This window comes from Engraulis encrasicolus, chromosome 12 (assembly GCF_034702125.1).
Source record: "Engraulis encrasicolus isolate BLACKSEA-1 chromosome 12, IST_EnEncr_1.0, whole genome shotgun sequence".
NCBI classification, from domain to species: domain Eukaryota; kingdom Metazoa; phylum Chordata; class Actinopteri; order Clupeiformes; family Engraulidae; genus Engraulis; species Engraulis encrasicolus.
The window spans coordinates 48,089,692-48,116,989 of record NC_085868.1 but is presented as its reverse complement, the minus strand read 5'-3'; the positions used below and the strand labels follow the sequence as shown (position 1 = coordinate 48,116,989).

Here is a 27,298-nt window from a genome sequence, read left to right as displayed (position 1 = left end):
TTTTAATTCTCTTCTCCTCAACCTCCAGGGGCTGAGTTTCTTGAACGCATCGTTGCTAAACACCTAGCAACTTTGTTGGTTGTGGTGTGATTTTCAATTGGCATCCAACAAGTTGCTAAGTGCAGTTACCTTTGACGCTGTGGAGAAACGCACCCCTGATTCCCTTTTTCTCTCTCTCTCTCTCTCCCTCTCTCTCTTTTTTATTTTTTGGAATGCTGATATTAACCTAGCAACCAATTTGGGAGAACTCTTTGTCATAATGGCATCCCCCATGTGCGCGCACTCTCACGCTGGTCTGCCTTGTGCCTGTTGTGGGTGTTTGTACCATAGATATAAAATAATAATAATGAATATTAATAGAACTATTATTATCTGTGGTTTTTACAGCGACATGGACAAGGAGACTTGATGTCCACCACCACGTGAGCTGAAAAGTTAAAGTAAAGGTTTAAAAAAATAAATAAATGAAAAATAATGGATATTCAAAATACCAATAAAACAAATGGCATATTTATAGAAAGGCCCAGACTTGATTTGATGGCAAATTCAAGGATAAAGATCCCACACATTATCCATTCCACCAGCAAGTCATTTTTAATATGTTTCGGTGGTCTTCTTTACCTGAACAACATCTGATGTATTTAAGTGAACTTGCTTGTGGAATGGACAGTGTATGGGATCTGTCTTACACTTGAATGATGACCTCATTGGGGTAATATCCTGTGTTTCTGTCCAACTATAGCGAAAGCTGAAAACTTGCGATCAAACACTGATGGGTAAACCATTGCCAGCCATCATCACTATTGTGTTTAAATTTGTATTATACTTAATTTCAGTGAAATATCAGTTGTATGAACTGATCAATGCATAGTGCACAATGTTCCCTTTGGTAAGCAGTTCTGATTTCACCATCACAGAGAGTAGCAGGCGTCCTATCCGCTAGGGGGAGATCGACTACAGTAAGACAACAACCACCATCAGCATTGTATTGACGGCAATTAATAATTGTATCAGCAGAAACGCACATACCTTGCTTGATCTAGGTCTGTGAGCAGAAATGAATGTGAACACATGCTGGTTTAAAGGACTTTCCTTGTGCACATGTTTTGATCTGGTTCTGGATCTTGCCCTCCACAAAAGTGTATGTTGATTTATAGGCCTATATTTTGCATACTTGAGAACATGAATGCCCCTCAAGCAAAAGTAGCTTAGGTACAGTTGGTTCAATTGCACTGTGTTGCACGCATGACTATAAAAAAGAAGGGAAAACAGTTTAGTGATTTAACAGAACGGGCATTTAATGTAGGTACCTTATTGACACAGTCAGAAAGCAGTAGGCCTATGAAGGTTACTTTGAAATTCTGACCATTGTGTCATTTAATCATGCAGTAGAGAGCGCGCAGGTGATTTCGAGTTTACAGGATAACATAGTGGTCAGGTTGGTGGGTAGTCTGCCTGTGACTACCGTGGGGCGAAATCGGACCTGCCAGACAAATCTAGGCAAATCGTCATACCGTTCAGGAGGAGGGACCACAGTGAAGGAGGGTGCACCAAATATCACACTCATGCAGCCGGTGGTAGATGTGTGTATTAAAGACCAAGCAAGCAGTATTTTAGTCCGGCTTTGGTCGTTGTGTTTTTCTTTTAAAGTTGCAAAGATCACTCCTTGTGATCTGTGAATGTGGCCATGAATCCAGCCGAACAGACAGTAACGTGGCTCATCACGCTAGGTGTTCTGGAATCCCCGAAAAAGACCATCTCGGACCCAGAAGGATTTTTACAGACATCTCTCAAAGATGGGGTGGTCCTTTGCAAGCTTTTGGAGCGACTGCGCCCTGGCTCCGTCGAGAAAGTAAGGTCAAATGTAGCCTATATTTTGGGCACTCCGGTTATTTTAATGTTTACGTACCTTGTCACGATTTCGCAATATAATTTTTCTCCTCACCGGACAGAGAAGATAGGGTACATTTCTGTTATAACATTGGGAGTATTACCCAGATAACAGGAAATGCCATGCCCAGGACAACCTGCAATCACCCGACACGGGCTATTTCCAAATATATTACTAGATATGGATCTAGATCAGAAGGGCAGTGAAATAGGCTATCCATTTTGGTCACCTAAACACATTTTATCTCGTTAAAAGGAGACCCAAATCAAATGTGATTGTACAGAACCATTCAGAGACTAACTGGATTTCAATTCTTGTTATAAAACGTGTTATGCCAGGTCATGGTATACACAGGCGCGGCCGGTTCATTAAGGGCAGATGGGCAGTGCCCCCCCAAAGACTCTTCCTCTGAGAAAAGTAGATCCATTCAGAAATTGTAGATAAAATATGTATTGCAACCTCAATCACACTGGGAATCGTATTACATCAATGTTGTAGTTTGTGACGATCTTTGCGAGTGGAATCGGGTTTTATTTTTGTTGAGAAGTCTAGTTTACACCTAGTGTGGCTGTTTAACGTTAGGGTCTATGGCCACTGGCCTGGGCAGATTTCTCAGCGCCTCAGCTAAGCCCGGCCCCCTCGCCCCGATCCCATTCTACAAAATTAGCACTGTAGCCTACTTAGCATAATATCATAACATAAGCGCGACTTTATGGACGCTATCAGGGCAGATGTATGATCTGCCCTGACCAATGACACGGTGGCCCTGCCTGCTTTGAAAAAGACACAGCAAACATATTACTCCGCTCATCTCTAACCTGTGGGATTTTATTAACTCCATTGCCGCAAATTTCCCTCACAAAATCGGTGGATTAAACGGATAACCATGTCGGATTTGACGAAGGATATGTGTTGGCTGGTGATTAGGATTCACGTTTGGGGTAGGTACAGTTTGTATATTTGCTATTGCAAAGTCTAAGGTTTTATGACCGAAGTCTTTGCATAATGGGTAACTGTCTGTTATTTAATGAAATTTGAGGGCTTGCAATGTTGAGACAGCAAGCAAATGTGTAGCTTCGTAAAGTATGCTGCTGCTACCCCCACGACTAGCCGACTAGTTGACGACATTCTCTGAGAAGCTGCGTTGGGCTTACTAGTTTAAAGCAAAGCGTGAGGGATTATGAATCAAGTCTTTGTGAAATAGGGAAACTGGAAGTTATTTAATGAAATATCTTAGCTTATTGAGCTTGGGATGTTGTTGACAGCTTCATTTATGCTCAGTATTGTCTGCTGTGTCCCCGAAAAAGCTAAAAAATACACTTGCACCCGGTCCTGCCTAGCATTGCAGAACAGGAGCGAGTCTGTTGATGAGCTCCCCTGTTAAGTTTTAACCATGGCTACTCGTTTCGAAAAGAGTCACGTCCTTCCCCGGTATTGATGGCATTTGGTTCTGTGGTGCATTTAAACCGGCAGCAAGGGGACGACTGGCTTAATTGAATAGTGTTGCAGGGCTTTGGTTGCATCAATGTAATGTACGAACGGTGAAGGCGAGATGCTGTGCTGTGCTAGCCTTTTCCTGATTGCTGTTGCTGACCGGTTGCGTGGAGTGCATATGTGTCGTGTTGCTTGTCGCAAACTCCAACTCCGCGAGCAGACAAAGCATTTTTCTTGTAATGTCTTAACATGTGTATGCAGTCACTCTGCTTAAATGAGCAAGAGAACTAGCTGCGTGGAGAGAACTGTCAAAAACAGCTTTCTTCAGAACAGAAGTTGAACAGATAACGCGCATGCCTGGTGCGGTGTATCACGGGAGGTGGAGTTTTACTAACACACCAAACACTATGGGAAAACGCTGTCCTGTCTTGCCTACACACGCAATGAAACTCGTAAATTATACCGTATTGATTTAATTATTATGGACTTGATCGCCAAACGTTCTGCCCTGCCTGTTTCCCCAGCCACCGGCCGCTACTGGGTATTCAGCAGTTGAACAGTGTTTATTTAGGACATTTCTTTCAGATCCCCGCGCGTAACTGATCTTTAGGGGGGCTCATCCACATGAGCTGGCCGCCATTGACAGAGAGCATTTGAGGGGAGGAATACCCCCCAATTTAAAGCAACAGTACCCTTTGTGCACATAAACATCCGACAGTTTGTCTATCCCGTGCAAGTCTTGTTTGTCCTCCTTTAAGATCTGTAAAATTAGATGTCTGCTGCTACCCAATCATAATAAGAAGAAACAAAAAGATGCATATTGGCGAATAATTGATGCATTAAGTTATGCGAAGAGCAGTCTAGTTACACGTATTACACCCAAGATCATTTAGGCTGCATTCCTTAAATTCTGAGAATGCTGAGTAGGCCTACCAGATTGCACAGTTTGGATGCTTCATCTTTGTTCTATGTTACTGGACTCTTATTATAAAGTGTCAAATGGAAATTGTGGATAATTGTTGACAAGTAGCTGTATATCAATCAGGCTTCTATATGATTAAAGTTACGAAATTCCTCCTACAAAATGAACTAGATCTAGATAGGCTTGGTCAGTAATTCCCAGCGTCTCTTCCAGACTGTCATTTGAGAGACGAGATGGAATGCGTTCGGGACGCACGGTGCAACAACGGCACCAACACTTTTAGGCTATCGCAAAAAGTCTTCATTTATCATAGAGGTCACTCTTCCATAACAGGCCTAAGATCAATCATAGTGTTACTGTCATGCATGAGAAGTGCAGGTAGAATCAATTAATTGGTAGCGCGCCTCGGTTGCGCATAGGCTAATACCCAAACAGCGAATATGGGACAACAAACGTCATTTCCTCCTCCCCAACGCCTACTTCCCGATTCCTACTAGTTTTGCTCCATGCAGATTGTAGTATTACTGCTATAGTATTTATAATATCAGAATAAGCACGCAAATATTCACGACATTTACAGTGGTTTTGAATGACAAGTAAATCTGCTCGACCACTTGCAAAAAGTACGGATCGGGGGTGGTAACGCGGTTCGGTTTTTTTCGTCATCACAGATTTGCCAGGAACCAAGGAACGACTCCGATTGCCTGAGCAATATCAGAGAGTTTCTCAAAGGCTGTACATCATTTCGCGTTGAGGTAAGTGGCATGTTGTGAATATAGGCCTACTGTCATGCAACCTGGACAGCAAAGCACAGCAACGCACATAAGATTGTGAAGAAAAACATACAATTGGCCAATCAGATATTCTACTACACCCACACACCTAACCGAGTGTGTGCAGGAAATCATCTTTTTGAATTAACTCAGCTTTGTTTGGGCTGTTTTGTAAATAATCACTGTTTCACAGGCTAATTCAGATTTGTTTACGCGTCTACAAGTGCCAAAATGCCATTGACGCACAAGGAGTGAGCGACACTTGGTGTTGTCACTGGTTAACTCGGATTTACTCACTACCTGGCTGCCATCTGTAGCGTGTGGACCATGGGCTCTCCCGTGGAGAGAAGATTCCAGAATTTTCCCTTTCCCTTTTTTCCTTATATGAATTTGTTACTTTACTGGCGCTAAAACATGTCACTCTAAACTTTTGAGCGCATGATGATTGTAGAAGAACAGAAAGCGAATGTCTAGCGTAAATAATTGGACTATGCTACTGGCCATAGGAGAGTCCATGGCCACCTGCCATTATGTACTGAAGTGACAGATGGACTTGAGTGCTACGTACTTAGCCACTCTCAGCCGGTAGCCAGAGTCTCAAGGAGTATGGGCACATCGTCATGGAGCTTTAGGTGCCACCTTCAGATAGATGGCTTGAGTCAGAATTTATGGCATTTCATATTTGAGTTTAAAAAAAAACGCATTAGTGTTGCTTATTCTATATGTTGGGGAATGTTGTTTCCAGAGGCTATAGAATCACACCTAGGCTGCAGGGTCACATTTTTTTGCTCAGGCGTGTAGGCATGTTGACTCAGTGGAAAAATATCATCATCAACATCATATCATTTGGGTTAGTTGGAACTGTTCTGTTACAGAACAGATGACAAATATATTGGCAGTTGTATGGCGATGTGTTTCATTTGTGTCTGCTGGAAGAAGCCGTTTTGTGTGTTGATATTTTGATCATGGGCAGATGATGAAGTGTGTTATCAGAAATGTCGACTGCATTTTACGTTTCTTCATACCAGTCAGTTATTATATAGGTTATTGCTTGAACTGTGTCTGTCAGCCTCCATATCTTTATCAAATATTTATTTTACATATGAAACATATGTATGCATACATAGCTAGCCTGATGATATCGTCTTGGAGCCTGTGAGAAGCTTTTTGTGGGCCTTTTTGTGGGGGTGGCATGTGGTATGGCCCAAGGTAGCTGACAGCTTTGGTCAGGCTCAGGACAAAGTCTTTGGAAAGGGCCCACCACTCAATACATAATGTAGTGATGTGCCAGGTTTAGGCACCCTCTGTCTTTGTGCCCGGAACAACTGATCCCTTTGTCCAACCCTGCTGCCTCCCCTGGGTATGGGGCTCTGTTGAATTCTCTACTCCCCACACCCGCCCCACTAACTCTCTATCACTGACTCTGAATCAGTACAATAGTGCAAGTTTGGATTCATACAAACCCCTCCTTTGTCCTTCGAACAAGTACTATATTCTGGATGAGAGAATCACTTCAATCTCACTTCTGTTTGTTGACGTGGCACTCCATTCGCTCTTCATGCATAGTCTATTTATCAAGTGGGCGTGTTGTGTGTGTGTGTGTGTGTGTGTGTGTGTGTGTGTGTGTGTGTGTGTGTGTGTGTGTGTGTGTGTGTGTGTGTGTGTGTGTGTGTGTGTGTGTGTGTTTGTGTGTGTCACCCATTAGCCTACACTATGCATGCTATTATGGAAGTCGTGTGACCATTATTTACCTGTTTGATTGTATGCCTATCAGGTCTAATATGAACTGTTTTGACTCTAAAAGTCTTGGATGTTCTTGTGTTTTGACACTACTGTTTCAAATCAACTCCAAGGAGAAATGTGTTGTGGATCAGTCCATAGGCCCAAGGGAGTTGTGAGCACCAGTCTGTTGCCAGTCATAACCTCAGTGATCTTCTTCCAGAGCAAGACAGATCTGACCAATGCTAAAAGTGGTACTGAACTTCAAGAATTGATCACGTTTTCCTGCCTTACACCTGCAACTGAACTATTGAAGGCTTGTGCAAAAGAACTTCCACATACACAGATAATAACTTGTGAGTTATTTGCATCTACAGTGATCTGTAAAAAGAAGTCCAGGTTTTTACAACTAAACTCTTTTGGCTTCATTGCACAAGACTAAGAGCATGGTTATTGTTGATTCTTAGCCACATTGGGGGGTGTTTGCCGTTAGTTGATTTGGCAGTTCTGCACTGAGATGACCTGACCTCATGGTATTAGACCCGCCCAGCCTTTGATTGCCAACAAGAGGGGTTACATGGGGCAGCCATCAACACTGTCTGTGTGTCTGTGTCTGTGCCTGTGCCTGTGCCTGTGTCTGTGTCTGTACGCCTGTCTGTACGCGCACGTACATGTGTTTGTCTGTGTTTGCATCTGAATAGTGTGTGTGCATGTGCGTTTGTGTCTGCGTTAGGGTGTGAATTTAGCTTGTGTGTGTTTGTTGCCGTGTGAATGAGAGGTGTGATGGGAAATCACCAGTGGGTTGGGATTACTGGTTGTTGTTGTGTGTGTGTGTGTGGCCAGTAACAGATTAGACTGATGGTAATCTGACACAGTCTGCTTTTAGGCTTGTGAAGGTCAGACTGTGTGTGTGTGTGTGCGTGCACGCGCGCTTGTGTGTGTGTGTGTGTGCGTGTGTGTGTGTGTGTGTGTGTGTGTGTGTGCGTGTGTGCGTGTGTGTGTGTGTGTGTGTGTGTGTGTGTGTGTGTGTGTGTGTGTGTGTGTGTGTGTGTGTGTGTGAATGATGTTTCATCTTTTGTAACAACAATACTGGCATACAGTGAGTCCAATATGTATTTGATCCCTTGCTGATTTTGCCGGTTTTCCCACTAATAAAGACATGATCAGTCTATAAATTGATGATAATGTGTATTCAAACATGGGGAGACAGAATATCAAAAAGAAATTCCAGAAAATAACTTAAACTAATATATTTTAATTTATTTGTATTTAATTTAGGCCAATAAGTATTTGACCTCTCTAGCTAAAGAAGATAAAATGCTTTGTGGCAAAGCCCTACTTGTCTAGCACTGAGGTCAGATGCTTCTTTTAGTTGATGACAATGTTTGTGCATATAGTAGAAAATATTTTTTCCCATTTTTCTTTGCAGATTATCTCTAAAATATTAATAGTTTGTGGCTGTAGCTTGGCAAATGGGAGGTTCAGTTCCCTCCATAGAATTACTATAGGGTTAATATTTGGAGACTGTCTAGGCCACTTCATGACTTTAATATGCTTCTTATTGAGCCACTCCTTCGTTGCTTTGACTGTATGTTGTGTATTATTGTCATGTTGGGAGATCCAAAAATGGCCCACCCTTCAGTGTAGTGGTGGAGGGAAGGACGTTTGCACTCAGGATTGCACATTACATGTCTCCCTCCATCCATTCGTTGACGATGTGAAGTTGTCCTGTGCCTTGGCCAGACAAACACCCTCAAACCATAATGATACCACTTTCATGCATGATGGTGAGGAGGGTGTTCTTGGGATCATAGACAGCAGTTCTCTTTCTCAAAACACATTGAATTGTGTTAATGCCAAACAGATTGATTTTGGTTTCATCTGACTACAGCACCTCCTTATCATATCCTAAACCAGTCTGATGTCCGTTGGTAAACCTCAGGTGGGACTGCACAGGTTCCTTTTGATGTAGAGGTGCCGCATGTGCACTACAGGATTTTAAACCTCTGTGGCATTAAGTGCTACCAGTAGTTTTCTCAGTGATTTTGGTCCCAGTAGCTTTGATATCATTGCCTAGTTCATCCCGTACAGGTCTAGGGTGTTTTCTTTCTGTTCTCATGATTATGAAATCCCTAAAAAAGGTCAAATCCTGTATAGAACCCCAGACAGGCTGATGGATTGTCATTTTGTATTCCTCACATTATGGAAGAAATGCATCAACAGTTGGGTCATTAATAAGTCATTCATACCCAGTCTCTTTCTTGTGGCTTTGCAGCCCATTTAGTCTTTGTTCAGGTCTAAAATCTTGTCCCTGATATCATTTGACCGCTCTTTGGTCTTTCCCATGCTGGTGAGTTAGGAGTGTGACTGATTCACTCATACTATGGACTGATTCTGCTGATTCAATGTGTCGTCTATGCATGTTAGTATGTACAGGTGTCTTTAATTCAGATGACAAGTTGATCGGAAGTGCCCATCTGGTCTGTGGGCCCGGAACTGTTATCAGTTGGCAGGGGATCAAATACTTATTTTGCTTGATGAAATGGAAATAAATTAATATATATTCTCTTAAGTTAATTTCTGGATTTTCTTTTTGATATTCTGTCTCTCCATATTAGAATACATATTATCATAACATTTATTGACTGATCATGTCTTTGTTAGTAGGCAAACCAACAAAATTAGCAAGGGATCAAATACTTATTGGACTCACTGTAAGTAAGTGTGTAAGTCTTTTAAAATCTGCCAGCCTGTCAGTAGCCTATTCCAAAATATTTGGATCTTGTACCTTTATGCTTGTCTCTTGGGTCCAAATAAAAGTAATGAAATGTGTGTGTGTGTGTGTGTGTGTGTGTGTGTGTGTGTGTGTGTGTGTGTGTGTGTGTGTGTGTGTGTGTGTGTGTGTGTGTGTGTGTGTGTGTGTGTGCGTGCGTGCTCGTGTTTGTGTGTGCACGCCAAAAACGTAACTCCAACCATACTCCGGGTAACAGTTTGTAATGGAAACACAAATCAGGCTGGTTTAAGAGCACCGTTCAGCTCGGCACTGCACGGCACAGCTTTGAGTTATCTGTCTTCAGCTCAGCGGTATCGTGCTGTACCTCCCATGCCCGAACTGAGGCGTTGACTAGGAGCTGGCAGGTTCGAGCCCCCAGTGGTGGACTGCGCAGGAACTAGGGATGCAAATTATCGATTAATTCATTAATCATTAGTTGATAGCCTTATCGATCGACTTACGATTAATTGATAAGCTGTGTTTCCCCCCGAAATCTCAATGTTTCTCGAAAAAAAAACCTATCAAATCTAAAAATTTTAATTAAATATTGAGATAAAATACCACATTTAAATTAATTCTATTTCAATTATTTAATCCAAAGGTGATTTAAATATTCCCACTGTTCACACCCCTCTTCACATAAACTTGTCACATACCCATTTCCCCTGGGTCTCTTGTCAGCTGAATTGTCGATTAATTGCGATTAATGTTTTTTAATCGATTAACGCATTGCTCGATTAAAGTCGATTAATCAATTAATCGTTTGCATCCCTAGTAGGAACACCTCAATGGGCAGTCATGGGTGAGCGGTTAGGGCGTCTGACTTGTAGCCCAAAGGTTGCCGATTCAACACCCGACCCGCCAGGTTGGTGGGGGGAGTTATCAACCAGTGCTCTCCTCATCCTCCTCCATGACTGAGGTACCCTGAGCATGGTAGCGTCCCGCCGCACTCCTCTCTTGGTGCGCCATTGAGGGCTGCCCCCTTGCACGGGTGAGGCATAAATGCAATTTCGTTGTGTGCTGTGGAGTGCTGTCACAATGACAATGGGAGTTGGAGTTTCTCAATGGGGCTTTCTTTTCTTTTCTTTCTTATTACACTGGTGCCGCGACCCCGATGAGAGTGAGGTTTAGGGGGGGTGAGTGTGGCAGAGGCCAACCAGCAGGTTGTGGCATGGAACGTTGTGTAAACCTCCCTCCCGAAGCTACATACAGTATAAGTAGTGCTGAGCTATCGGACTGGTCCTTAAGCTCAGCGGTATCGTCAGAGATTCTTTAAGTATAGAGATATGCCAACATAATAGGTTGCTATGGGCACCTAATGTGAACAGGTTCCGGTCTGCCTAAAGGGGCGTGTCATAATGCTCCTAGTATGAATAGAACAGTCCTTAGGTCTGCCTAGGTCTGCCTAAAGGGGGATTTCCCCCCCCTTCCCCTTGCAATAATAGAACCCGGAAACAATGGGCCAATGGAACCTCTCTCTCTCTACTCTCTCTGGTATGGTGCTGTGCCTCCCATGCCCGAACTGCAGTGTTGACTAGGAGGTGGCGGGTTCGAGACCCGAGTGGCGGCCGAACTGCACAGGAACACCTCAGTTACACGTGCATCAGTGTGTTTATTATGGGCAGTGACAATGACCCCCCATGCAGGATGGAAACATGTCTGTAAAGGGTCTCATTCAGGTCATCAGAGGCAGAAGAGTTGAGGGACACAGCCCATTAACCTAACTCCCGTCCTCCACCTGTGTATGTGGTCTTGCCATTCGCTGATGGCCCGCCTCCATGGAGAAAGCTAGAAAGTTTCCCAGCTGTCAGCCTAGCCTCAACAACTATAAGGCGACTTTAGCCCATTCAACATCTCAATTGCAAATGAGAATAGGCCACTTGGGCCCTGCCGTGGCCAGCCGGTAGGGCACTCGCCTGCCATGCGGCTGACCCGGGTTCGATTCCCGGCCCGAGTCCTTTGCCGACCCCTCCCTGTCTCTCTCCCAATTCGCTTCCTGTCCACCTCTCACGCTGTCCTATCAAGTAAAGTCGAAAAAGACAAAAAAAAGAGAAAATGCCATTTGAATTGCTCTTTTGCGAGATATTGCATTTGACTTCTGTCGTCAATAGTGTCTTGCGACGTCAACATGAGATCCCAAGCCCAAGGGTGGTGAGTTGGGACGATGGAAAGAACTCCCGGTGTAGGCAACTGGACTCCTTTTGACATTCGCCATGGTCCTCTGCCAGAGTTCCTCTGTTCTAATTCTGATGCAAATTAAATAAAAGATGGAAATGAATGCAGAAAAAGGGTGGACATCCAAGCATCAGAAAGGAAAACCCTCTCACACTTTTTCAATCCGACAGTTTTCTGGATCAGTTCATCTTCATAAACACACTAAATATCAGAGAGACAGCTAGCATACAGAGCAGGTAATTGCTAAAATGTGTTGTGTAAAGAAATGAAGTAGCGCAGAAAGAGGAGTGCTGTACATGAGAAGGTTCGGTAACACTTTCTATGAAGCCCATATCTATGAACGCATTTATACCAGCTTATAATGCGCATCATAATTAATCATAGTGCATCATGACAGTTGTAATGTATTATAAGCCCCTTCACTGCCTATAGTTTATAGCCATCGACGATCACTCAAAACACCCTAAGATGAATAATACATTATAAGCTAAATTTATAGTTATTCATGACTGTTGATATACTCCATCATGAAGCATTATGAGTGTAGTCGTAATGCACTATGATTATGATGTGCATTATAAGTTGTTATAAATGTGCTCATAATGCGCTATAGATATGGGCTTCATAGAAAGTGTTACCAAAGGTTTTTATTCCCTGAAGTTCTCTGGGATTGTCACCTCTTGTCACACTAACACACTGATCCTTGTGCGTGTTCACCACACACATTTCCATATGCACATTATAGGCCTATTGACAACTCTTGTGGTTGGAGTTATTTTAAGAGCATGATGATGGGCGGGAAGAGATTAGGATGGAGTTCTGAATAATGGGGGATGGTGCATTCACTTCGGCTGAAAAATGAAAAAAGGTCGCACCATGCATAGGTTTCTTTTTATTTACACAGACGCGTTTCGGCGCTCTGCCTTCCTCAGAGCGCCGAAACGCGTCTGTGTAAATAAAAAGAAACCTATGCATGGTGCGACCTTTTTTCATTTTTCAGTCTTACAATATTTTGGTCAGCACCCTTAAAAGGAAGAAAAAAACTGTTGGGTGACGCCTGCTCCAACCCTTATGGTGCATTCACTTCGGCTCCCATCACTTGTCATAATTTGTGTATTGACATTGGTTTGTGTAGGAGAGGGTTGAATGAATTATGAGCTGTTTTGACTTTTCTTGTGATGGGTTCTTTCCCCTTGTCCATGCCATGTATGGTAATGTAATATAATATGTATACAGTACTATGTGGTGTTGAAAGTCAGGATGTCATGAATGTTGAAGAAGTTATGTATGTCAGCCAGGTTTCACAAAAATGTTATCTTAATCCATAGTTTTTAAATTGCCTCTTGCATTTGCTTGTTGATTAGATTTTTTCCCCCAAATGGCACTTTAAGGTTGTAGCTGAATGAACTGAGAGGGTTAAGAGACACGTCACAAGATTTGCTACCGTGTTCACCATAAACAACAATAAAACATCTTTTTCCCCTCCCTTGCTATTCGCAGACGTTTGAGGCCAATGACCTGTTTCAGGGACAGAACTTCACCAAGGTATTAAATTCCTTGGTGGCGTTGAACAGCGCTACAGCAGGTAACAACTCCCTTCCTTCCACTCTCCGGAACATTCCATGTACACATGTGTTTGCATTGGGGGTTGGGTAATGGGTCGGATTCTGTGGTGAATCTTCAAACAGGAACCACATTTCTTTTTTTGTGTTTGAATGTGTGTGGATTATTGTGAGGCTTTGTTCTATGTTTTTTCTTGTATTGAATTTAGCCTCTCCCTTCTCTGTGGTTTGTAATCTCTCTGTCTCTGTCTCTGTGTGTATCTGTGTCTGTGTCTGTGTCTGTGTCCGTGTCTATGTCTCTCTCTCTCTCTCTCTCTCTCTCTCTCTCTCTCTCTCTCTCTCTCTCTCTCTCTCTCTCTCTCTCTCTCTCTCTCTCTCTCTCTCTCTCTCTCCCCTTGTTAGATATCGGTCTGGGTGGGGACTCTGTATGTGGCCATCACTCCTCCACCCATCGGATCAAGTCGTTTGAGTCTCTCTCCTCCCAGACCTCCCACGGCCGCTCCTCCAGACCTCCTCACAATCAGTACCGCAGCCTGGTGAGTTACACCAGGGGTTCTTAACCTGGGGTGCGGGCACCCCCTGGGGGTGCGCCAGAGATTTCAGGGGGTGCACGGAATTGTGTTTGTGTTGAGGTTGTGACTAAAATTCTGTTAGAAAACATTATAATTAGGCCAAATCAAACCCAAATTTAAACCGGTTTTGGTCCCCATGTTAAGTCATTAAGGTCTTGATTATTGTCTCAAGCAAGAATCATTGTAATAAATCACTTAAATCATTTTTTAGGTACGTATAGAAGTGTAGATGTTTGGGTTGGGGGTGCGTGGCTTGTCTTGGTCACAGGTATGGGGGTGCGTGAAGAAAAAAAGGTTGGGAACCACTGAGTTACACTACCATCACACACAAGAGGTGGCTGCTGCACAGCAGTGGGCGTGTTTGGCAGAGGTGCTGTCAAATGGCATCAGCCAGTGATGTAAACAAGTGCGGCGGCCGGGTAATCACAAAGCAACTGGTCTGTGTCAGTGGTGTTGCATTTGCAGCACATACTTCATTGGCTGACGCATGTGCGTCATCCACCAACAGTTCCATGTTTCGCAACTGTTGAACAGAGCCAATGGATCCAACGCAACTCAAGCGAGACCACAATACCGCCCTACAAAGGCAACATGCAGTAACTACATATTTTGTCAAAATTGACCTTATACTGAAAATGATCTCCATAACACCTCCTTTATCTTGTGACAATGCCTTTTGACTGAAATAGAAGAAAGGAAAAAGCCCATTGGGAAACTCCAGCTCCCATTGTCATTGTGACACAGCACTCCACAGCACACAAGTGAACACTGCACACTGCACACAACGAAATTGCATTTATGCCTCACCCGTGCAAGGGGGCAGCCCTCAGTGGCGCCCCATGGGGAGCAGTGCGGTGGGACGGTACCATGCTCAGGGTACCTCAGTCATGGAGGAGGATGGGGGAAAGCACTGGTTGATTACTCCCCCCACCAACCTGGCGGGTCGGGAGTCGAACCGGCAACCTCTGGGATGCAAGTCTGACGCCCTAACCGCTCACCCATGACTGCCCGATATATGTCCCGTTTCCGAGATATTGCTATATCAAATTTGCCGTAACTACAATAGCCGACCTAATATCAAAACTTTGAAGGCATTTTTCTCCGTTTCAGTGTTGGCGTAGTTACCGCACTTTACCTTTGTAGGGCAGTTATGTGTGTTTACTGTGGGACTGGATCAGCTGTGTACTGTTCGTTATTTTATGTGGCGTGGCTGTGGCCAACAACAGTCTGCATTAAACTTGACACTACTGTCAACACGGTGTTCTCTCTGGCTACCAAATCGCTACAACTGGTATTATACAGTGGTATTATACAGGTATTATACGGTGCAGCAGGATGTGTTCTCATCCAATGTACAGGGAATGGGATCCAATGTAAAGTGAATGCCTCGCCACACTGCTGACTGACGCTTGTGTGTGACTGGAGCATTAGGGACACCTGGCCCAGTGCTTAATTTGTCAAGCAGAAGGTCCCGGAGCACAGAGGATGGGTGGCTCTCCCAGGAGGGGGATCTATGATGTCTTTCCCTGAGGTTCCATCTAAGGTTCTGGAGCTCTCGTCTGAGGTTCCAGAGCTAGCTCCCCCTGGCTCCCCCTCAAATTAAGCACTGACCTGGCCCATTTGCAAAAAAAAAAAAAATCACACCACAGTGTTGGCAGGCAAAGACCTTGATTTATACCCTGTTTATATGTGCTGTGTCTAAATATCTTCACGAGCTGATATTATTAATCTCTTTCAACTTCTTTACATGTAAACAGATAACTCAGATAGTGCTTGTTTTGGTTTAGCCTTTTTGGTTTGGCTCAGATTCTTTTGGTTACGCTGTCAGGCTACAGTGTTGTCATACAATCTAAGTGAGGTTGTGAAGTAAGGCACAGACAGTTTTCTAGGGCAGTTTATCTTTGCCCAAAATATTTAATGTGCAGTATTAAATGATTCATAATATTTCATCTCGGAGCGGTTTCATCTTGGATGAGTTTCAAATCCAGACTGAAATTTTGGCATTTAGTTATGTGTCCTAGCTGCAGAGTCTGTTTATATCTTTCATGCCATGTATTTCTTCAAAGAATTTCACTTGGCTTGTCAACTGTACACACATTTCCGTAATTGGCTGATCAATATTTCTGACCATTTCTGAGCTCATTAAAGTGAACTGGACCAAGAAATATTCAAGCTATGATGCCCGGAGGCAGACAAACCAGTGCGCCATCCAGAGCAAGATCCCTAGCCTGGTTGTAGCATCAAGACTGTACGATGAACTTGATTTGGCAAACATCCCATAGACTTGAAGTCAGCATTGACTGCATCAATAGGCGTCTTTCAGATCTCCTGAACAGAGCTATAGCTAGCCATCCAAACCCCTGACTCCATTAATGATGTCACGTCTTTCACTGGTGTCCAAAGAACATGCATCGAAGGGAAGAAAGCTTACATATGTCATAAATGTGTTGTATGACAATATTTCATGCAACAAGTATGGTGGAACAGAACTCATGTGCTTCATCATCTCTGCTTTCCGGGGTGAGAGGTTTCTGCCCATCCATGTTCTTCTATAGAGCTCGAAAGTGACGTCACTTCCCCCAATCTCATGGGACCTCAACAGCGTTTTTAGCCGAAAATCGTAGCATGTAATCCAATGGCGGTATTAAAATGATATTTCGATCCCCTTCGAGTTGTGCCACGAGCTCCAATATATGTTGTTTCTGATATTTTTGCTTAATTTTTCGTACGAACCCCAAAACATTTTAGAAAGCTGTTTTTCTTCACATTTTTCATGCCGACGGCCTCGGAACAAAACATTGATACTTCTGCATGAATAATCTTTATCTAGCCTCTTAAACAGCATATTTGTAGCCCAGCGCATATCATGACTGAGATCAGAAGATATTGACTCGCTACCATGTTGTTAGATGGTCAGCTTAGGTCACGTGAAACGCGGAACTAAGGGGCGGGACTTTCGAGCTCTATGGTAGCCTCGCGAGCCATCCTACGTAGGGCTGGGCGATATGGAAAAAAACCTATATCACAATATGGATTACTTCATATCACGATAACGATATATATCACGATATAGCACAATTACATACGTTTCCAGTTATTCTCTTTATTTACTCTTTATTTTTTCATGTCGCAAAACAACCTTTCTTTAAAATGGAAATGTTTATTCTTATTTGTACAGTTACATGAACTTATAGTGTGTATTGTGACAACATAAAATGTAATTAAATGATATTCAATTGTATAAAATTGATAAAAATTACTATCACGATATAAACGATATAGGAGAAAGGTCACGATATACACTTTTATATCACGATAACGATATATATCGTCATATTGCCCAGCCCTAATCCTACGTACTTCCGCCAAAGGATTGGCTCCACTACGGTAGTCTGGCCTTGCTCTTCTGTGGAGTGCCAGATCGGTGGGATTTTGATTGCAACGCCCCCCATCTAATCTAATCAGAAAACAGCCAATAAGCGAATAAGCGCCCCACGTGGGGGAGAAAGGGGGAGGACGCTCGTGACGATGACGAAAACGTTGCTTTGCACCAATGGCTCTGGTCTGCGCTATGCTTGTTGAGTAACTGTCGGCGATTGGGTGAGAGCTGTCCAATCATTTCAAACCATAACTGAGTGCAAACTTCCCGCTTCCTGTAATCGCGTCAGATCACACAACTTCCAGACCATATTTACAAAATGAAATGGTAGTATTATGGGATGGTCAGGACCAGGCTACTTCTATGGTGGAGCCTGAGTTTGAAACTCTGCCACATATTTTCTTCTCTCATCCCAGACATCCCTTCCTCGGTGGTTTAAGGCTGTTGTTCTTGCATCAGTGCGCAAACACCAGTGTTCATTACATGAATAGTTAATGAAACATGTGAAAGTTCACGTTTGTTTCTTAAACTGGCTTATTACCTCACACTAGTAGACAGGCGAAATTGGTCCCTGGGAAAAATATTGGATGGATGAGTGCTGCACACTGTTTTATTTACTCTCTAGGGCATTAGGAAATTAAAAATTAGAAAAAGTAAATAAAGAGGGAAAAGGAAATAATGAATAAAAAATCTCAGTCCACATTGCTCTGCACAAATTGACAGTGTTTTGTGCTGCTGCACCAAATCAAATTACTACCGTTATTTGCATTAAGGTGAAAGAAGGTCAGGGATCTTCATTATGCATTCCGCTCCTCAACCCTGGTGTGTGTCTGTGTCCCCTGAAGGACATGTGGTAGAGTGGGGAAGTGAATAAGAAAAGGTAACCCTGATGTGCTGTCAGTATTATACTGTGTGGAGCCTGGCTGTTGCATTGCATCAAGCTTGTAGATGGGGTTTGGGGTTAAGCACATCTCCCTGACGGCATTTTGTTTCTTATTATAAGGACACAAGTTTGTCCTTGGGTATCTTGAAAGGCGCTCCAAATAAAATGTATTATATGCGTAACCATAATTATTTTTCATTGGATACATAGTTTCTTGTGGACCCAGAAGAGCTGAGAATTGACAGGTTGGACTGACGTCAATGTAGGGACCTAGGCTCCATATTATCTGGTGTTTCGCACATAGTCAGGCACAGTAAAGAGGTTGGTGAATTGCACGGCTTACCGGTGAAGAAAGTAATTCCTCCTGATTTTGCATTCGCAACCTCACTCGAGTATGCCTGTCTGTGTATCTGTGTGTCATCTGAAGGACTTCTTATTCTGCTATGGCCACCTTACCTGTGTGTGTGTGTGTGTGTGTGTGTGTGTGTGTGCGTGTGTGCGTGCGTGTGTGCGTGCGTGCGTGCGTGCGTGCGTGCGTGCGTGCGTGCGTGCGTGCGTGCGTGCGTGCGTGCGTGCGTGCGTGCGTGCGCGTGTGCGTGTGCGTGTCAGCGCGCCAGCGCGCGTGTGCACGTGGATGCCTACATGTACATGTGTACCGTATATGTGTGTATCATCTAAAGGACATGTCTGAGAGAGCATGTCTGAATGTCCGACATTCAGCAGAAGATGTAGTTGCCACCTCATGTCACCTTACTTGTATATGTTATTGTGTGTGTGTGTGCGTGTGTGCCTGCATGCCATCTGCAGGACATGTCTGAGAGTGGGGGGCCACTGGTGGTGGTGAAGGCGCGCTTCAACTTCCAGCAGACCAACGAGGACGAGCTGTCCTTCAGCAAGGGGGATCTGATCACCGTCAGCAGGCAGGAGGAGGGGGGCTGGTGGGAGGGCTCCCTCAACGGCAAGACCGGCTGGTTCCCCAGCAACTACGTACGAGAGGTCAAAGGGAAAGGTAAAGAAAACCAGTTTCTTTTCAATAGTGTTTCTACACCTGTGCGTGTGCGTGTGTGTGTGTGTTTGAGTGAGTGTGTGTGTGTATGTGTTTCTTCCCTTCAAAAGTGTGTGCGTGTGCGTGTGTGCGTTCCTTCCCCTCAAAAGTGTGTGGGTGCGTGTTTGTGCATAGCTGTAGGATTTACTTGAATACAGTAGATATTGTACATCTGTACACTGTGTGATTGTATTTGCGATATTGTGCATGGGTCAATGCCAAGGAGTTATGAAGTTAATGGCCATAGAAACAGAAGCACATTCTATATGAATGAAATATTCAGATAATGCTGATACCAGATATCCCTTTCCCCTGCTGTTCTCATTTATGTGGTTCTAGAGCTTTGAATATGGACAGTCACATGCCAGAAAATATGCACTGTCCGTCCATTTCTGCTGGCGATGAGATCGGAAGATAGCCTAAGCAAAATATTTCCTGTTTATTTTCAGGCGGGGCTCTCTTTGATGCCTCTCTGCTTGCTCATCTGGCTTCATGTGCCGTCTGCTCTCTAGTATCTAGTTCAGAGAATGTGCTCTTCTGAGAGCATGTGAGAGCAGACAAATAAATCGGAACCAATTGTATTACATAATCAAGATAATTTGCCTCAGACTATGGGATGCAAACCATGAATCGATTAATCGACTTCTATCAATGAATGCGTTAATCGATTAAAAAATATGAATCACAATTAAGCGCCAATTGGACTGACAAGACACCTAGGTGAAATGGGCAAGTGAAGAGGGGTGTGAATAGTGGGAATATTTAAATCACTTTTGGATTAAAGAATTCAAATAGAATCAAGAGTGAAGTCCAGTTGGAGTGCTTCCTGGAACTGTCTAGTTTTTTAAAGATGGTGCTCTTTGGTGACAGGCCTGCCTTCGTCAGGAAGTGAGACTTGCGTACGATTATACATCATGCCAAGGAGGAACAGGGTCCATCATGAAAATGGTCAAAAATCAACCCCTCTAAAACAGCCATCCGTTCTTCACATATTGTGTTAAAATTGCACTTTTAACAGCTACATTTTCAAACCTCCAATAATCAGAATCCATCTCTGACCGTCCCCCTTGCTTTGATTTTACAACTCGACCACTAGATATATCCTCTATGATATTAGCTGTGGATTGAATATGATGGCATCTACTTGTGGTACTTGGGGCTCTTTCGTTCCTTCATGTAGTGTTTTCAACGGGGGCTCTACAGGGGGGGCTTGGCAGGCTTATGATTTGGTCAAGAGGGCGTTTGGGAGGCTTATGTTGAGGTCAAAGGGGGCAGTTGTTCAAAAAAGGTTGAGAACCACTGCTTCATTGGATAGGACCGCTTTATTGGATAGGCCATTTGAGCTACGACCTGGGCCCTTGTGATACTTTTAAACTATCACACTGTCTCTTTCTGTTGTGGAACTGTACCCGTCTGAATTTGCTTCGTGTATTTAAAATGTATGACTTTCTCCCAATTTTCTCTGTGAAATGAAAAACGGGGCTGGGAGCCGTTATCTTGACAGAGCAAGACTTGATTTAGGGCAGTAATTAAATGGAACATGGAAGGGAGGAGAGCGAGGGAGTGAGAGATAGAGGAAAAGAAAGAGAGCAAGAGAGATAGAAAGATCCATAGATGCAGAAAGAGAGAGATAAGAGAAGGATGGATGGAGACAGACGGAGAGAGAACGAGAGGTGACCCCCAAGCTTCCATAAGCAACCCCAATCCACTCAATGGATGACATCAAGTTTTTAAGTCGAGCGTGTTATTGACCACAGTCCAGACTGGAGCCAAGGAAAGAGAAAGGCTGCATTAATCCAGAGCAGCAGAGCAGCTTTAGTCCTGTGCCAGCACTATGATCTCATATTAAACCATTAGAATATTAAACAGCATCATCTGGAGGGGTCATGCATCTTAAATCAGGCCTAGAAGCGATCCTTTCATTACTCGGCACAATTCAGGGTCGTTTCGACGTATTTGGGGGCCTTAGGCAAACGGGAACGAGGAGGGACCCCCCCCCACCCCCACCCATTCCATCTCTTCAAACTTTTGGTCAGGGTCCACCTGGAGGGATATTTCAATAGTCGTGTCATTGCACTTTTCAGTGACTGAATTTAGGCTGGTGCTGCCGCACTCAAAAAGTTTTCATCTCTGCCGTTTGAATGCAAGTATGCTATAACCAGCCATGACCTGGGGGCCCTTTTTCCGCTGGGGCCCTAGGCAGTTGCCTGGCTTGCTTTGCCTGCCTGTAACAGGCCTGGCAGCAGTACTGCATCCTGAGGAGAGGAGGGCTGGATGCAGGTTGGCTGGTCCCAGCCAAAGAGCTGGAGGGATCATTAGCTATTTGTGGCTTCCTCATGTTTGCATGTTTCCATGTCCATGAATTCATGTCCATCTGTATGATGCGTGTGTGTACGTTAGTGTTCGTGTGTGTGCGTGCGTGCACAAGCATCTGCATGTCTGTGTGTGTGTGTGTGTGTGGCATCTGTGCTAGTGTGTATATCTGTGTTAAGCTTAGTGTGTGTGTGTGTGTGTGTGTGTGTGTGTAGTGGACAACAGGCCGTGTTGTGTTATAAAAGCAGGAAGGAAAGGCATGTCCGTCTCTACACAAAGACAGGAAACCGGCCCGGCCACCGCACCACCCAACCCCCCCCCTCCCCCTCCCCCACCCCAGGAGCACACACTTCCTCTCCCATCCCCGAAATACCCACCCCCCCCCCCCCCCAAAGTTACCCAGCCATTGTTACCCAGCCCTATTGTGTGCCCATTCAGTCGTGTACAGTTAAGATCTCATCCATACAAATGACCACAGCACCGAAATGAAGGCCGCAGAGCTATGGATGGACATAATCATGTTTGGGAGGGAGGGGTGTGTGTGTGTGTGTGTGTGTGTGTGTGTGTGTGTGTGTGTGTGTGTGTGTGTGTGTGTGTGTGTGTGTGTGTGTGTGTGTGTGTGTGTGTGTGTGTGTGTGTGTGTGTGTGTGTGTTCGTCTGTGTGTGTGTTCGTCTGTGTGTGTGTGTTCGTGTGTGTGTGTTCGTGTGTTCGTCTGTGTGTTGGTCTGTGTGTGTATGTGTTCGTCTGTGTGTGTGTGTGTGTGTGTGTTTGTCTGTGTGTTTGTCTGTGTATGTGAGTGTGTTTGTCTGTGTGTTGGTCTGTGTGTGTATGTGTGTTTGTCTGTGTGTTTGTGTGTGTGTGTGTGTGTGTGTGTGTGTGTGTGTGTGTGTGTGTGTGTTCGTCTGTGTGTGTGTGTGTGTGTGTGTGTGTGTGTGTGTGTGTTCGTCTGTGTGTGCGTGTGTGTGTGTGTGCGCGTGTTTGGGGGTGTTTGGGCTGGATGAGTGCTTTGCTCCATTCTTTCATTAGCAATGCAAGCCTGTGTCCAAACACACACACACACACACACACACACGCTCACACGCTCACACGCTCACAGTCAGAGGGAGAGAGCCCTGTGCCTCAGGTTAGGATGGTCAAAATGCAGCTCACCCCAAAAGCTCCCTCTCATCTCTTCTCCCTCGTGCACACGCACAACTCTGCCGGTTCCTTATTGAGTGAAGGGCCAATGTTCTATGCTCTCTCTCTCTCTCTCTCTCTCTCTCTCTCTCTCTCTCTCTCTCTCTCTCTCTCTCTCTCTCTCTCTCTCTCTCTCCCTCCCTCTCTCTCTCTCTCTCTCTCTCTCTCTCTCTCTCTCTCTCTCTCTCTCTCTCTCCCTCCCTCCCTCTCTCTCTCTCTCTCTCTCTCTCTCTCTCTCTCTCTCTCTCATATACCCTCCTTCATAAAGGTTTCCATGAGGGTTCAATTCGGACTCTACTCTACTCTCCATCTCTCCATCCATGGAGATGAAATGCAGTCCAGATGTTCATTGGAGTGTTTGACCCAATTTCATTGTTTCATTCTGTCTCTTTCCTCCCTCTTTTCCCCCCTTCTCTCTCTCTCTCTTTCTCTCTGTCTCTCTATCTCTCTCTCTCTCTCTCTCTCTCTCTCTCTCTCTCTCTCTCTCTCTCTCTCTCCCTCCCTCTCTACCAGATAAATCGGTGTCGCCCAAGTCAGGGACGTTGAAGAGTCCACCCAAAGGCGCTGAAGCCAATGCCATTAACAAGACCTACTACAATGTGGTGAGTGGGGGTGGGGCTTGGGGCCTGTGTGTGTGCGTGCGTGTGTGTGCGTGCACGTCCGTGTGCGCGTGTGCGTGTGTGCCTTTGCTGCATTTGTTTTTAGCTTCAGACATCCCATCAAGCCATCAAAAATCAGTTCAGTAGTGTCAGTGTGTGTGTGTGTGTGTGTGTGTGTTTCGGTGTCGGTGTCGGTGTCGGTGTGTGTGTGTCGGTGTGTGTGTGTGTGTGTGTGTCGGTGTGTGTAAACCTGGTTTCTGCGCTGGATCGGTTATGAAATTTGCCAAGACGTACACTGCCCTCTGCTGACGTGTATACCATACAGACAACTAAAGACACACATGAACACACACACACACCCAAACATACACACACATTCACACACATGCACTCATTAACCCATTCTGTCCTAAGCCCTTTTTGGGAAAAGGTGCCCTTTGCCTATTAAGTCCTAAATATCTCAGCCTTCGTGGCACATAAAAACATGAAATAAGTTGCATTTAAAAGCAAGGTCAAACAGATCAAATCTCAAGAACCTGAATGCAGCGTATATGTCGCTCCAGGACAAAATGGGTTAATGCACACAGGCACGTGTGCACACACACATAACAAACAAACATACACATGCAGTAGTATCTATCTCGCTCTCTCAATTCAAGTCAAAAGTGCTTTATTGGCGTGACAAATTCTCTTACGTTTGTATTGCCAAAACATAGTACAAGTACAGAACATGCAGTAGTATCTCTCTCTCTCTCTCTCTCTCTCTCTCTCTCTCTCTCTCTCTCTCTCTCTCTCTCTCTCTCTCTCTCTCTCTCATGCATGGGGCTAAGCAGCATGTGATAATCCTGGAAAGAATGTCTTGGTTACAAAACCTCCGTAATACACACAAACACAACACCTTTACGTTCATGTTTGATTTCATTTTTATGTCTGCATACACTGCACTCATTTTTAGGCAATATTGCATCACTCTCATTACTAAGCAGAAGAAAAACTTGACCTGGAAAACTGAAATTCACAGACCCTTGCTAAATTCAAGAGGTTACTAACACTTCATCACATGCATATTTTGCCTGTACTTGTAGCCAGTGAGGCGAGGTTGGCCATCAGAGGGGGACCATGGGTGATAGGAGTAGAAAATAAAATTGAAATAAATACAATCGTTCAAAAACACAACATTAATTCACTTTTATTTTTGTATTAAAATAAAATAATAGAATAACATAAGTAAACAAATAAATAACTAGAAGTGTTCACACACATTTTCATGATTGCATTCATTCTTTCAAAACGAGTTTGATATCACTTACATGCCTCTAATGCCTTTACATGTATATGAACTAATAGCTGTGTACCGCTATGTGTTATGCCTTGCCTTTACATGTATATAAACTAATAGCTGTGCATCTAAGTGTTGAGTAAGTCCCTCCATGACCTAAATCAGCTTTACCACCACCAGCGCCAGACAGCTTCAGGCTACTATGGCCTGCCCTGGTTGTGTGTGTGTGTGTGCGTGTGTGCGTGTGTGTGTGTGTGTGTGGGCGCGCGTGCACGCATGTATGCTAGTCAGGGGAGAGAGATAGATGGTGTGTAATACAGTCCCAGGAAAAAGTTTGTACACCCTTTGAAATTTCTTACCTTTCTGTCAAAATTGGTCATAAAACATGGTCTGATCTTCCCGGAAATCGCAAGAAGGAACAACCAGAGTCTGCTTTAATTAATTCAACCCAAACATTTACAAGTTTTCATATTTTCATTGGCCATAAGATGTAAACATTCACAGGACAGCAAGGCATAAGTAAGTACACCCTTGCATTCAATAGGTTTTAACCCCAAGTTAGTCGCAATAACCTCAACCAGATGTTTCCTGTAGTTGCAGATCAGATTAACATAACAATCTGGATGTATCTGGTCTCCCTCTTCTTTAGAAAACTGCCTCTCGTCAGCAAGGTTTGTGTGATGTCTGGAGTGCATAGCTTTCTTGACTTCATGCCATATAATCTCAATTGTTTATTTGTCAGGGCTTTGACTGGGCTATTCCAGAATGTGTATTTCATTATTATGAAGCCATTCTAAAGTCGATTTGCTTCTAAAGTATGGGTTGTTGTCACATTTCAGCACCCATCCACTTGTGTGCTTCAACTGTGTGACAGACTACCTCACTTTTTTTCTGCAAAATATCTTGATAAACTTCTGAGTTCATTGTTCCACTGATGATAGCAAACTGACAAGGGCCTGAGGCAGCAAGGTAGCCGCATATAATGATGCTCCCGCCACCATACTCAAAGGCGGAGATGATGTTTTGGTGAAGGTGTGGTTCTCCAGTTCTCCTCCAAGCATGACATTGTGTGTTCCCCTGAACAATTCAACTTTGGTTTCAACGTTAGTCTACAGAATATTTTGCAGTAATTCTAGGAAGCATATAAATGCTTTTTCGCAAACCTCAAAGGTGCAGCAATATTTTTTTAGACAGAAACCCCATTAATTTTAGATTGGCAGAATGAATCCCCTTTTTAGCTATTCTTGGTTACATCTCCTCTTCTGAGTATGGTGGCGGGAGCATCATTATATGCAGCTACATTGCTGCCTCAGGCCCTTGACAGTTTGCTATTATCAGTGGAACAATGAACTCAAGTTTATTGTGATATTTTACAGAAAAAAACGTGACGAAGTCTGTCACACAGTTGAAGCACACAAGAGTATGGGTCCTGAAATGTGACAACAACCCATACTTTAGAAGCAAATCGACTTTAGAATGGCTTCATAATAATGAAATACACATTCTGAAATAGCCCAGTCAAAGCTCTGACAAAAAACAATTGAGATTAAAGAGCATGAAGTCAAGAAAGCTATGCACTCCAGACATCCCACAAACCTTGCTGACGAGAGGCAGTTCTCTAAAGAAGAGGGAGACAAGATACAAACAGATTGTTTTGTTAATCTGATCTGCAACTACAGGACAAGTCTGGTTGATGATATTGCAACTAACTGAGGGTTAAAACCTACTTAATGCAAGGGTGTACTTACTTATGCCCTGCTCTCCTGTGAATATTATGGCCTTATGACCAATACAAATATGATAACATGTAAATGTTTGAGTGGAATTAATTAAAGCAGACTCTGATTGTTCCTTCTTGAGATTTCCGGGAAGATCCGACCATGTTTTATGATCAATTTTGACAAAAATGCAAGAAATTTCAAAGGGTGTACAAACTTTTTCCTGGGACTGTATGTATGTATGTGTGTGCATGCGTGCATACATGTGTGTGTGCTGGAATGTGTGTGGAGTGTGTGTGTTTGGTGTAATGTGGTGTGGGGGAGTGAGATAGTGAGAGTATGTGTGTGTGGCGTGGGGGAGTGGGTGATAACTAGAGTGGAGTGTAGTGTTTGTGTTTGTGTGTGTGTGTGTGTGTGTGTGTGTGTGTGTGTGTGTGTGTGTGTGTGTGTGTGTGTGTGTGTGTGTGTGTGTGTGTGTGTGTGTGTGTGTGTGTGTGTGTGTGTAATATAGGTCAGTTTTTCCGTCTGGCTGGACATGTGGACAGCTGTGCCGCAGGCTCTGTGGTGTCTGCTCTGCTCTGGCTGCTGCTCCTGCCTCTACTCAGGCCATGGTCTAGTCTGGTCTACACTCTTTCTTCTCTCTCTATTGCTCTCTCTCTCTCTCTCTCTCTCTCTCTCTCTCTCTCTCTCTCTCTCTCTCTCTCTCTCTCTCTCTCTATCTCTATCTCTATCTCTATCTCTATCTCTCTCTCTCTCTCTCTCTCTCTCTCTCTCTCTCTCTCTCAATCTCTCCATCTCTCCATCTCTCTAGCTCTCTTTATCTCTCCCTCTCTCTGTCCCTCACCCTCTCTCTCTCTCTCTCTCTCTCGCTCTTTCTCTCCATCTCCTTTTCTGCCTTCTGTCTATCTTTTCTCTCTCTGGATCACTATATGTTTTATTATGGTTGGGTCTGGTCCTCTCTTTTCCCCTCTTTTCCCCCTTTTCTCTCTCTCTCTCTCTTTCTCTATCTCTATCTCTATCTCTCACTCTCTCCCTCCTCTGACTCACTATCTTTTATTAGGGTCAATTCTAGTCTAGTCTCTTT

At 44.0% G+C, this 27,298-nt stretch overlaps 1 protein-coding gene across 1 annotated transcript in view; it reads left to right on the top strand.

The window, feature by feature from the left end:
- Positions 1-508: 508 nt before the first annotated feature.
- The window catches only part of arhgef7b (Rho guanine nucleotide exchange factor (GEF) 7b), a 57,565-nt gene continuing 30,775 nt past the window's right edge, over positions 509-27,298 (top strand). The window contains exons 1-6 of the mRNA XM_063212340.1: positions 509-1,852; positions 4,919-5,002; positions 13,188-13,272; positions 13,652-13,785; positions 18,891-19,092; positions 23,132-23,220. Coding sequence (XP_063068410.1) covers positions 1,688-1,852; positions 4,919-5,002; positions 13,188-13,272; positions 13,652-13,785; positions 18,891-19,092; positions 23,132-23,220 — 759 coding nt within the window. The 5' untranslated portion in view covers positions 509-1,687. The remainder of the gene's footprint in view (positions 1,853-4,918; positions 5,003-13,187; positions 13,273-13,651; positions 13,786-18,890; positions 19,093-23,131; positions 23,221-27,298) is intronic.